Source organism: Apodemus sylvaticus, chromosome 17 (assembly GCF_947179515.1).
Source record: "Apodemus sylvaticus chromosome 17, mApoSyl1.1, whole genome shotgun sequence".
Classification (NCBI taxonomy): Eukaryota; Metazoa; Chordata; class Mammalia; order Rodentia; family Muridae; genus Apodemus; species Apodemus sylvaticus.
The window spans coordinates 70,061,052-70,074,152 of NC_067488.1; the positions used below are offsets into that span (position 1 = coordinate 70,061,052).

Here is a 13,101-nt window from a genome sequence, read left to right on the forward strand (position 1 = left end):
ATGTTGATAGTGTAATTTTTCCAGCATGCCCAAAGCTCATGCCGGCACTAGGATAAATCAGCACTGGCTCTCAGGCAGCGGAGGCAAGTGATCAGAAGTTCATGCTTACTGTGGAGGAGGCCAGCTTGGGCTACATGAGACTCTGTCAAACAAATGAAACAAAGAGAAAAGGAAAAATAGCAATGCAGAGTCAGAAATGTCTGGTTAAGAGCACTTAGTGTTCTTCCAGAGGACTGGTGTTTGAAACACAGCACCACAGGCAACCCACCAACACCTTAACTCGGCTCTGATACAGTTCAGTCCTCTGTGGGCAGACACAGATAACACACAATGAGTCTGACAGACACTAACACATTGACATGAGGCTTCCAAGATCTTGTCAGTATTTACTCTTAGGAACTTGTTGAGAGGAGGCCATTCTGCTCACTGACACTAGTTTTCACTTTAATCTGCTACAGTTAACTAAAGGGCACTCTTACTGAGTTAAGTAATTATCATGTGCCAGGTAATATAAGAAATATATTATTTGTCACGTAGGATATCAGTTCCCTGACAACTTAAACTATACTTGACTACTACTCAAACTGAAAGTCTTCCCTCCCCCCAACCCCCAGACAGGGTTTCTCTGTGTAGCCCTGGCTGTCCTGGAACTCAGAAATCCACCTGCCTCTGCCTTGCAAGTGTTGAATTACAGGCGTGCATCACCACCAACCAGCTGAGTACTGGGTTTAAAGGTAGGCACTACCACTGCCCGGCTATACTTTTCTTTTCAAAGGGTTTCTCTGTGTAGCCCTGGCTATCCTGGAAACTAGGCCACATTTAGGGAAACTTGAGTCCTACCATTTAAATAATCAATAGACAATTAAAAAATAAACTGTTCCATAATTGCTGGGAAACACTTTTGTTCTTAGCGATATAGTATATTGAGCAGTTCATCTGACCTGTCACTCAATTTGGTGACTCCTTGTCTCAAACAGAAAAGATCCCAGAGAGGAAAAGAAGAAATGAACAAATGATTCATCTAAACTTCTCTGTTACCCAGAGGCAGTCCTCCCTTTTTTGAGAAAGCCTTTCTCTATGCAGCCTTTGTCTGGTCTCAAATTCCAAGTGCAGGGATTAAAGATATTCCACCAGGCCTGACTATAAATAAACCTGCCCACGGCTGGAGAGGTGGCTGAGGGACTAAGGACACTTGTTGCTCCTGTGGAGGATGGGGGTTCGGCTACCAGCAGCCATATGGTGGTTTCTAACTATCTGTAACTTCAGTTCCCAGGTATCCGATACTCTGACTTTTGTGTGCACTGAGCATGAACATGGTGCACATACATACATGTGTAAACAAAGCACCCATGCATGTGGAAATAAAACTGGAAAAGCAAACAGAGCAGGCTCCTAAATCCTTAACTGAGTTTGACTCATCCTTGAGGCAGGACACAACCTGTGCCAAGACACAAACCTTAAGCTTTTTTGTTTTTAAAGATTAATTATGTAAGTACACTGTAGCTGTCTTTAGACTCCCCAGAACACGGCACCAGATCTCACTATGGGTGGTTGTGAGCCACCATGTGATTGCTGTGATTGGAACTCAGAACCTTTGGAAGAGCAGTTAGTGCTCTTGACTGCTGAGCCATCTCTCCAGCCCTCCCCCACCTTTTTTTTTCTAAAAAGATTTATTTATTTTATGTATATGAATACACATATCTGTAGCTATAGAGATGGCTGTGAGCCATCATGTGGTTGCTGGGAATTGAACTCAAGACCTCTGGAAGAGCAGCCAGTGCTCTTAACTGCTGAGCCATCTCTCCAGCCCCAAACCTTAAGCTTTGAGTTGACACATGGGGAAATTGGAATCCTAAGATGTAATGGCTCTCTACTACCATCATACACAAACCCCCAAGAAGTTTGCTTCAGTTCTAGAATAGAACCAGAGTGGGCAACATATCAGTTCCTGAAGAATACAAACAGCAGTAGATGCACACCACCTGGAAAAAAGAAACCAGTCCTGTTTTTCAATAATTTTATTTTTTTCTAATTTTGTAATTTTAATTTCCCATAGCACCTTGGCAATGTCGAAAACAATACAAATACAAAGATGCTCGTTTTAACAGTTTATGCATGAGTACGTGTCACACCATTTGGGGGGTGGGGGACAATTCTGACAACGGAACAAATCTAAGCTATGGACAAAACAGAAGCCAGATAACTGGTTCTGACACTGCACTCCCCCAACATTTAAGAGATACGTCATTCAATGGACACCTGAATCAGCTGGAAAAACACAAACAGAACATCGATGTGGGTATCTCTTTACATTTCTAGTCAGTGTTCTGTACTATTCAATAGAGCTGAAAACAGAATACTTGGCCCACAGCTCACAGACATCAGAGCCGCACCTTTAGGACTGTGTAATGTGTAATAAGACACAACAAATTGTTAGTTTAAAAATAAAGTTATTTAATAGTCAGGTGACTTTTAAGAGAATTCAAAATGTCCTCATTCAGCTAATAAAAACTGAAATGTCCATGCATATTCTTCAAAGCCCAGACTAGCTACTTAGTATATGCCAAAGAGTCTAAAGTTAGAGTAATAGCCACCAAATTGTAAGGAAATATAAAAAATTAGAAAAAATCCATCATATATTATATTTATATATATTTACGTATTAAAAAAACCCTCAAAAGGAATATACTGTTTGATTTTTATCTTTCCCATAAAAAGCCAGAATGATACTCTTAAAATATGGTTACTATATATTGCCAACACAAGCATCAGGAACTGAACCCCAGTGCTGTTCAACTGTGTCAAAGTAAAACCAGCGAACATTTAAGCCAAGAGACTGATTATTAAGGCCATACATAACTAACAAAACTAGACAAAGTGCTCCTAACTCTTAAATAATATTTTCTTGTTCTCTTTACCCTAAAGTGAAAGATACTAACTTAATTTCGCTCCTAAGTCTTTGCAAAGCAAATCTGGTTATTTAAAAAGAAGGAATGTGAAATAATATTGAAGCTACCTTAACTTTAGGAACTAAAAATAAATTAAAATTCTGCACATCATTTGAATATATGAAAGATATGCAGGTAAGACAACAAACCCCTATCACTGCAAGGTTTCATCTGTCTCCAAAATACAGGTGGGTAAGAATGTAGATTCTTTTAAACGCCACTGAGTATTTGGCAAGACTGAGATTATTCAGATTAAAGATTAGGTATCATCAAGACAGAAGATGAGAAGGTTTTGCCATGCCAGCCCCTCTAAGCACCTTCTCTGAAGTGCAAGGTGATGAACTTATGTGAAGTCTGCTCGTTCTCTTCATGCAGTGGGAACTACAGATGGACTACAGTGGGATACATTCAGCATCATTTTATCTACCCTTGGACTTCAGTAATGCAAGCCATAAGGTGAAGAGCAAACTTTGACGTTTAAATTTCCCCATTTACACAACCAATAAATAGTTGAAGTACAGTGAACACCCACCCAATTGACTTGAGTATTGATGGGTAAAAGCCAGCTTCACATAACTCACAGGCATCATTTACACACGCTGCAATAAAACTACTGCCAAATACACACTGTAAATATATATTACACTTTCACATTCATCACCCTCCCGGATACACCCCCATCAGATGGAGCTGTGTAGAAATACTGAGGAAAATTGAAATAAAAATCCTATGCTTAAAAAAATTTCTATACTCAGTATTTGGAGAAAACAAAACAAAACAAGAATATACTTGCTTTAAGAGGAAAATTTTCTTGGGATTTCAATCAGACCTTTAGAAGTTGGAGGTATAGCTCAGTGCTTGAACACTCCTGGGGTGTGTAAGGCCCTGGTTTCAAGGGAAGCACTGTTAAAAAGACCAACCTGTAGTAATGGATTATCAGTAAGTCACACAAACTACATCTGTGACACATTTAGAGAAAACAAAAAAGTATTTTTCATTTTAAGTGCAAAAATAAAGTTTATAATCCTTATCAAGCGATTTTTTGCAAAATGTTTATTCTATTAATTCACCGCATTCATAAGATGTTAACACTTTAAATGTTTATCATTTTTAAGTAAACCAGAATAAACACTTTCATCATAGATGTAGCTAATGATTATTAATACTTTTTAAAGGACCTAAAGTTCTCCCAAATTTTAGTACAGGTAGTTTTATTGTATGTTTCATCTAGCAGATATTAAAAAAAGTATGTAGAAATAATTGTTTCCATCTAAGTAAATATATTATACCATGTTATCAATCTGCCAAATCAAAAGCGCTCGCCAAGCTGAATAAGTTACAAAGAAATAATAATTCTGGGTTACACAGATTGTGCAGTGTTTTCAAAGCTCTTAGGAATTACCCACTAACACAAATCTCTGACACTTGGAAGGTAAGTTTCACAGTAATGTAATTTTAACTTCCATTTACATTCATTTTAAATATATTACTACGATGTTTATGTCACAATGGTGCTTTCCAGTGTTCACAATTTACAGTTTCAATTTGTACATACGTAACTCACTAATATAAGGGACAGTTCTTGCTATTGTAAGCTATCCCTAAGAAGATAAACAAACCACCACCCTACATAAAACTGTAAAAATGATTTGACTTAAAACAGATTAATGCAACATGGTTTTTCATATTTGAGCTGTTTTCTAAATACCAGCATGTAACTTTGCCTATTTAATGTATGACAGCTACAACTTTATTCACTGAAAAATTATGCATTTATTTTCTTCAACCACTTTTTCACTTTATTTCAAAAAATTCTTGACTTGCTATTTTAGTCTGCGAATGCTAAGGTGTACTTTGGGGGGAAGCAAAAGAAAGATGTTAAATATTGTAAACAATAAAGTTCCCCAAATTAATATTTGAATTTTTCTTTTAGACCAGTTAAAATGTCACTTATACGGTTTCATCTTTCTTTTTCTTTTCGTGTTTTCAGACAGAGACTAGTTAGTGAGAAGTAGAGTCCTGGATGGACTGGAACTGAGACCCACCTGCCATGCCTCTGGAGGCCAGGGTTGAAGATTTATACCCCCTCACCAAGAAGCACTATTTCATTTAAACCAATACAAATAAATTACTGGCAGGTCAGTATGATCCTGGGACCTAAAATTCTAAAATCGTTCAACATTCCATTATGCAGCTTAGAACAGTTATATGATCTGATTAAACTGGTCAAAGTAGTAAGAACACACAGTCCAGTAAATAGTTAGTCATTTTGCTTTTGGGGCAGTCAATGAACAGAGACTAACAAGCAATTAAGAAAAAAATTTTTAAAAGGAAAAAAAAAGTCACAGAGCAGTTTGAACCTCTGAAACCTATTTGACCTAGCCAGTATTCAGGTCTAAAACAGAATTTTCAATTTTTTTCCTTGAATAATCTCCGTTCTTTCCTTGAATATCAAACTGATTGGTAGTCACAGCTTCATACACAATCAGAGCGTTATAGTTTGCTCATATAATACAGTATTAGTAATGTCAAAAAAAAAAAAAAAAAACCTAAATTCCAAACTACAAAGAAAATCTACTCAAGTATTACATTCAGCTTTGAAATCATTTACTAACATGACAATAGATTTGGCTTAAATCCCCTTTGCACACACTCAGACCAGAACAGACTCCCCAGCCACTCATCTACTTCGCAACACAAGGCCATTTAGTCAGAGATAGCATTCTTCAAGCCAAACTTTAAATAGATTAAAAAAAGTAATTTCTAATTTTTACAGAAATGTTTCTTCAAAAAATATTTCTCTCACTCCCTCATCTCCTATACTGAAGGATGTATAATGTTTTTTGTTTTCTCTCCCAACCTAAATCTGAACCCTCAAAATTGATTCCAGGCAGAAAATCCCTGCAAATTAAAATCAAAAACAAAAATAGAAAAATTATATTTATATATATATGTGTGTGTATATATATATATATATTTATATATATTTATACTGATTGGAATCCTCCAGCATTTGAAAATCATTTAGAGATGAATTTTGGGCTCTTTCTACTCACAATTCCAAAAATCCGAAATATTTAGTACATACTTCCCATTCTTTCCTGGCTACTTTCTCCCCTCCAATTCAGTTCAACAGAGGCTCAAGTTTAGTGGGAAGAGAAGCTTCTGAGTAGTTTTTGTATGGTTTTGTTTTTACTTTGGTGATCTGGGTGGCACATATTGCTCTTTCCCATTGCGTCGAGTCACTCCCTGAGGTGTAGCCCTAGGGCTGAACTGGCGTCTCTGTTCCCTGATTTTTCCAGCTGCTCCCCTGGGAATGGTGCTGCCTCGGAAGCCGGAGTGATCCTTACTAGCCCGTGTTTCTGGTTTCTCATGTGGCTTCTCAACAGGCTTCTCAGGAGCTCCGTTCTCTTCATTTCTGGTAGGAGATACTACATTGGACCGTTCCCGCAATGGCTGGACAAGAACTGGAGATGGCTCTTTAGGAGGCTTCTGACACACTTCAGCATAGCTTAACTTTCGAGGTTCCTTTGAAAAGAAATAAATTATGATATATATATTTCTCTAAAATATAAGAATAATTATCTTTATCCAGAAAGACAGTATAAATTACTGTCTGGGAGAAGAAAATGTGTATCCTCATGTACATTGCTATAGTGTATAGTTTATTAAGTGTATGTGTATGAATGCCTTCAGAATTTTTCTAGTTTTTTCTTTAAATTAAAACAAAAGAAAAAATTTTGTGTGTTCATATGTTCTAGAGTACACATGTGGAATCTAAAGGACAATTTGTTTGAGATGGTTCTCTCATGGAGGCTGAGGATCAAGCTCAGGCTGTCAAGCGTGGCGACAAGCCCCTTGTCTTACTTGCCATGTACCTAGTTATGCACAATTACTGCATGTTCATGCTGTGTGTGAGAGGGCGCACAAATTGCAGCATGTGTGACTGAAGGACAACTTGTAAGAGCTACATCTTTGCTCCTACCCTGAGTTCTGAGACCACATCAGATCATAAGGTGCAGAACAAGATGGAGCCATCTGCCAATTTATTTTGACCTAGTGATTTTACTTGAAGAACAAAGATATTTGTGTCAGCTTTGTCTACATTGTTAAAAAATATGAGAAATGACCATGATCTAAATTGCTAACCCTGACTCTACTGAAGTTGCCTTCTTTCTAGATACACTGCGGCTCCAAGCACCGAGCTTCGGTGTGTGGATGCGGGGAACCTAGGATTACATCCTTTTCTTTACTCACTGCGCTGTCTCCTTAGGAGTAATTACTGCTTCCCCTGCTTTCAACGTACAGAGGCTCAGGCAGACTGGTTGGAGTATGCACACCCTGATCCTAACACTTGGGAGACAGAGGCAGACGTGAGGCCAGCCTGCTCTAGAGTTCCAGTACAGTCAGGGCAACATGGAGCTAGTAATATTGTTGTTGAATTACAGGATGTAATAGTCTACCTATTAAGACAGTTTTAAAATGCTATTAGTTTCATCATGGAAAGGACTGCAGATAACACTTCTATTTCTTTACTTACCATCATGTATTTCCGCAAAACTATGAAATGATGTTACAATTTGAATAAAAACAGCAGTAACTAATAATGTGTTTCCAAGACTTAAATGTCATACTCACAAGTTTTAGTTACTGTACTGGTAAACAAAAACTGTAAGACCCAAAAGAAGGGGAGTGCTTGGGAAAGAGAATAGTGAGAGGAGAGGCAGGCATGTATGTGTGAACATGATTAAAGCAAAGCTTATTGTATTCGTGTTTAAAATGTCACAGTGAAACTCATTTTATACATGGTAATATATCTGTCAAACATACTAATAAAAAATAGTAAAATAAAGCCAGGTGTGGTGGCTCTTGCCTTTAATCCCAGTATTTGGAAAGCAGAGGCAAGTGGATCTGAGTTCATGGCAACCAACATAGAGGACAACCACAACATGGACGTTGCTGGTCTTCTCCAGGTGGGTCCTAGACATTAAACTCAAAGCAGCATGGCTTCAGGCACAATCACTATGCCATCTTGCATGCCTTGAAAAAGGTGGTTTTTTGTTGTTGTTTTAAGATTATATTAAAGACAGGTTTACTGTGAAGTTGCTCTCAGGTGACTGGAAAGACTGAGGCCAGAAAATGCGCCCAGGGGAAGAGATGTGGGTGTGTAAGGGAGGGAGTGAGAAAGGGTGCAGGTGTGCAAGAGAGGAGAGAGGAAGGGGAGGAGGAGGAGGAGGAGGAGGAAGAGGAGGAAGAGAGACACAAAGGAAAAAGATTAACCCACTGAACTCTTCAAATTACCTGTAGGGCCACAGCCATAGGTGTATTTATGTTACTATCGCAAGGTGAAGCAGTGTTTGCCCTTGATGGCTTTGTAGTAGTTGGAGAAGACACTGGTACAGTCACTGGATTGAGAACATCCTTTGGAACAATGGAATCCTCCATTTGATCCTTCTCTTGCTGAGTTGTGCTAAAGAAAAAAGTTCGGTATTAGGCTCAGTATAACACACAGGAGCAGTTGAGCTACAGCTTTTTGGGGGATGGAATGGGGTGATGAGTCCCTCAGGGGGAACTCCAGTGAACAGCCCTCATCTACTGACTCGGTGGATTATAAAAGTTGGGAAAAGAGAAAAGGGAGGTTATTATCCAAATACAGAAACCAAAGAATATAAAAGTCTCCCTACCTCTTTTATTATCTAAATTTTACATTTTATTAAACATATATATATATATATATATATATATATATATATATATATATATAAACAAAAACTATACATACATAGTTTTTTTTTTGTTTTTTCCAAGACAGGGTTATTCTGTGTAGTCATGGCTGTCCTGGAACTCACTCTGTAGACCAGGCTGGCCTCGAACTCAGAAATCCGCCTGCCTCTGCCTCCCAAGTGCTGGGATTACAGGCGTGCGCCACCACTGCCCGGCCAAGATTTATATTTTTAATTATGGTTTGTGTTTTTATGTACACATGAGTGCAGGTGTTCTCCAAGTCCAAAAAAGGTTATGGAATTTCCTGGAGCTGGAGTTAGAGGCAGCTGAGCACTGCCTGACATGGGCACTTGGAAACATGGCTCTTAACTGTGGAGCCATCTAACCAGCTCGACCCTCACTCGTTGAGAAGGGTCTCCCTGGAGAGTCAGGCTGGTCTTAGCTTGCAATCCTCTTCTCCCAGTCTCCCAAGGGCTAAAATTCAGTGTGCACTACCAGCATAAGAAAAAGTTGTTTAATGTTGAAGTTATCATTCTGAAAAAGAAGAGTAATAGTACCTTAATGCAGGAGGCTCAGCTGTACAGGGAGGACTAGGACTTATGCTGAGCTGTGGCCCAGAAGTACAGTCTGTCTGTCCGTCCTCTGCAGGAACTGGGCAACTAACTCTCACATCCTCACCTTCCTAAGGGTTGAAAGAGCACAGTCTGAAATTACATTTGGACACTTTAATAAAAAAGATTACTAATTGTACACTAAGTACTGAAGCATGCTCAATTGTCATCCGACCAGCAATGACATGGTGCTTTATACCATAATAAAAAGGCATTTGTAGCAATAGTAGATCACACCTGAAATCTCAGTAGCAATGTTAAAATGACTTAACTTGTTTTAGAAAATAATCTAGCACTTAGTTATCCTATTCCTGCCATCTGAAAGAAATTTAAGTATGCCCTAATAGCAATGAAATTGTTATCACAGTTGTTAAAATAATTCTAGTCAGGTACTATATCCACACCCTGATACAGGAAATTACATACAAATAATTACTATAGTGTTGTTTACATGAGCCAAACAGGAAACAACCCAATGATGATCCAGTGGTAAATGTATAGACATAACCAACTATGATTCAAACATGAACCTTGAGGACACTCTGCTAAACAAGTCAGACACAGAAAGGTAGAACACTGAAAGACTTCATCTATGAGATGCATACAGGAGTCAATGGCTGTTAGTCTCTTCACAGCTGAGAACAATGGCTGCCTCTTTGCTGAAACACTTCAGAGGCTAAAGACTGCCACAGTATAGGCCAGTGTGAAATACATAGTGAGTTCAAGTCTACCATAAATCAGAGTGTGATCCTATCTCAAAATAATTAATATAAAAGCAAAACATGAGTTGGAGAGATGGTCTATGGGTTAAGATCACTGGCTGCTATTCCAGAGGTCCTAGGTTCAATTTCCAGTACCCACATGACAGCTCACAACTGTAATTCCAGTTCCAGGGTATCCAACACTCTCACACAGACACATGCAGACAAAACACCAATACACATAAATTTAAAAATATGTAAATAAAATAAAACACAGGCTAGTAATGTTATAATCACAGGCTGCTCTTCCAGGGCAAGAGCCAGATTGGATTCCTGGCACTCAGTCAGCTCATCGCCATCTGTAACTCTAACTCCATGAGATTCAACATCCTCTTCTGGCTTCCTTAAGCACCAGACACACACATAACATAACATAGGCAAAGCACTCATAGACATTTAAAAAAAGAAAAAAAAACAAAAAACAAAACTAACAAGGAGATTGTTTAAGCAACATTGTGAATGCATAAATTGTTACTCCAACAGTTAAACAGTTAACATAATAGTGTTTTACTACTTTGTTTTAAATGCTACAGGGTCTCACTAGATTGAGCTACCATACATACTTCACTAAAATACTGAGAATACTCAGGACCTTCAGAAGAGCAGACAGTGCTCTTAACCACTGAGCCATCTCTCCAGCCTTCCATTGTTATTTTTAACAGTACTTTTAAAAAGAAAATGACCTATCTTTAAAATGATTTTGGATTGAGAACTATTGAGAACTATTCCCACAGAAGAACTGAGCAAATGTGACAACAGAATGTATACCTAATTTCCCATTATTTCTTGTACTGTTTGAAGCTCTGACCCACTGCGTAACCCTTCTCTTTTCACCTTGGCATTATTCTTATTTCCCCCTCATCTATTTATTATTTTTTGTTTTTCAAGACAGTTTCTCTTTGTAGCCCTGACTCTTCTGGTACTAGCTCTGTAGACCAGGCTGGCCTCAAAATCAACCTACCTCATTGCTGGGATTTAAGGTGACCGACCACCCACTACCACCTGGCTTACATACTTTTAGCACTTCTTTATGAGTATGGGACATTGCTGCAGGGGCCCCTCCCCCTGTCCCACTGTAATATTTCTCCTAATGTGTTTTCTTATATTCTTTCGCTCTTTCCTTGTATAATTACTTCCATCCCTTTCCTCCTGATCACCACAGTTGCTCTGCAGCATCCCTCTTCTCTGCTTAAACAGGTAAAATCTGAAAGGAAGGAAGAGGAGACCCCAGAGTGTTGGGGGGGGCGGGGGCTAGGGGAAGAAAAGGATCACTGTTTAAGGTCAGCTGGTTCTACAAAGCAAGTCTCAGGCTATTGCAGTAAAACTGCCAACCTCAGGCTGACCTCTGGAACACCTGGTGGAAGGAGAATGGTCTTCTGACCTCTGTATCTATGGGCTCCTCTCGCCTTCTTGTTCCCCTGCCACTGCCCCCACCCCCCGAAAATTAAGGTAAAAATTTATGACCAGAAAAGCCCACCTATAATCCCAAACCCAAAACTAGGAGGCTAAGAGAATGGAAAATTTAAGGCCAGTCTGGACTATATACCAAGACTCCCAAAAATGTAGATGTTAGCCAGGCAGTCGTGGTGCATGCCTTTAATCCCAGCACTTGGGAGGCAGAGGCAGGCCAGCCTGGTCTTCAGACTGAGTTCCAGGACAGCCAGGGCTACACAGAGAAACCCTAGCTTGAAAAATCAAAAAGATAAGATGATGGAAAGGAAAGGAAAGGAAAGGAAAGGAAAGGAAAGGAAAGGAAAGGAAAGGAAAGGAAAGGAAAGGAAAGGACAGAGGAAAGGAAAGAGGAAAGGACAGAGGAAAGGAAAGAGGAAAGGAAAAAAGGAAAGGAAAAAGGAAGGGAAAAGGAGAAAGGAAAAGGAAAGGGAAGAAAGAAAACTGTTGATGTAGATGTAGTAACATCCTAGTTGGTGTCTATTTAGAAAAACTTCATTTCCCAAGTTCGGGTAGAACTTGGACCCTTTTGTGAAAATGACAGCCCTGTTTAAGCTCACAAACTTGAGTTGACTGACACAAAAGTCAAGAAACACCTTCTTGACCTTTTACGGAGTTTTTAAAAAAACCTCACAACATGGTGAAAACTAAATAAATTGAAATTATAAAATAAGTAAGTATTAATGCAGACAAAAATTTAAGTAACATCCCTAACAGACTTAACAATGTATAAAGTGTGGGATACCTCAGAGTTTACCTTTTCTTTGTAGACACCTTTAACGATATCAGACATTCTATTCTCCAAAGCAAGTTCATCTGGCATTCTTGATGAACTTCCAGGTAAAGGAGGAAAATTTGTAGCAAGTAAGTCAAACTTTGGTGTTGGAGCCTTTGCTTCAGTTGCAGCAGGCTGGGGTCTCTAAAAAAAAAATCAAATAATTAAAAAGGTCAGGTGCCTAATGCTTTCTCTCATCTCTACCCCAAAAGCTGTGAGAAAAACAAGCAATGCCTCTGAAAGATACAGAACCACCTTCCTACTAATTCCTTGTTTCTCACTCACCTCACGGAAACCATCATAACTTCAGTCTTCTTTTTGGCCCCTAGCCATTGCCCACAATTCTTTGCTTCCTAAATTACTTCCCCTTTGACAATACTGAAAACAATAGCCCCATCTTGATCCTACTTTTTCTCCTTCCATAAAAGACATGTTTGAAAAAAAATGCCATCCTTCCTTTCAATTGACAATCCTATACACTCTGAGAGGCCTCAATAACTGTTTCCTCATGACTGAATTCACAGTGGCAGTTTTTTTATGACAAATGTTGAACGGACTTCCAAGCTACCCACTCTGTGGTCCAGGCACACTCATTTTCCTAGCTCTGTAGAACCTTTCTCTTGGCTCTTCTTGAATCTGACAATAATCTTTCCCTTCTTATTTTTAACTTTTGGTCTCTCTTATGATTTTCACAGCTCACCTGAGAATCAGCTACAATTTTCATGGAAGCATGTACTAAAACACACTTTTACTCTTTGGTGGTCATCAGTTCACATGCACACACAAACTCACTCTCTCAAAAATCACCCAAATGTGCAATAAATACTTTTATT

The 13,101-nt window shown here is 38.8% G+C and overlaps 1 protein-coding gene across 4 annotated transcripts in view; it reads right to left on the reverse strand.

Annotated features, from left to right (window-relative positions):
* Positions 1–2,003: 2,003 nt before the first annotated feature.
* Larp4 (La ribonucleoprotein 4) overlaps positions 2,004–13,101 on the reverse strand; it is a 41,244-nt gene continuing 30,146 nt past the window's right edge. For 2 of the 4 annotated variants that reach the window (XM_052160489.1, XM_052160488.1), the window contains exons 13-16: positions 12,239–12,412; positions 9,230–9,354; positions 8,250–8,418; positions 2,004–6,476 (exon numbers count right to left, since the gene is read on the reverse strand). In XM_052160489.1, the coding sequence (XP_052016449.1) occupies positions 6,141–6,476; positions 8,250–8,418; positions 9,230–9,354; positions 12,239–12,412 (804 nt within the window). In that variant the 3' untranslated portion in view covers positions 2,004–6,140. The remainder of the gene's footprint in view (positions 6,477–8,249; positions 8,419–9,229; positions 9,355–12,238; positions 12,413–13,101) is intronic. The other 2 variants (XM_052160491.1, XM_052160490.1) reach the window with 1 other exon arrangement.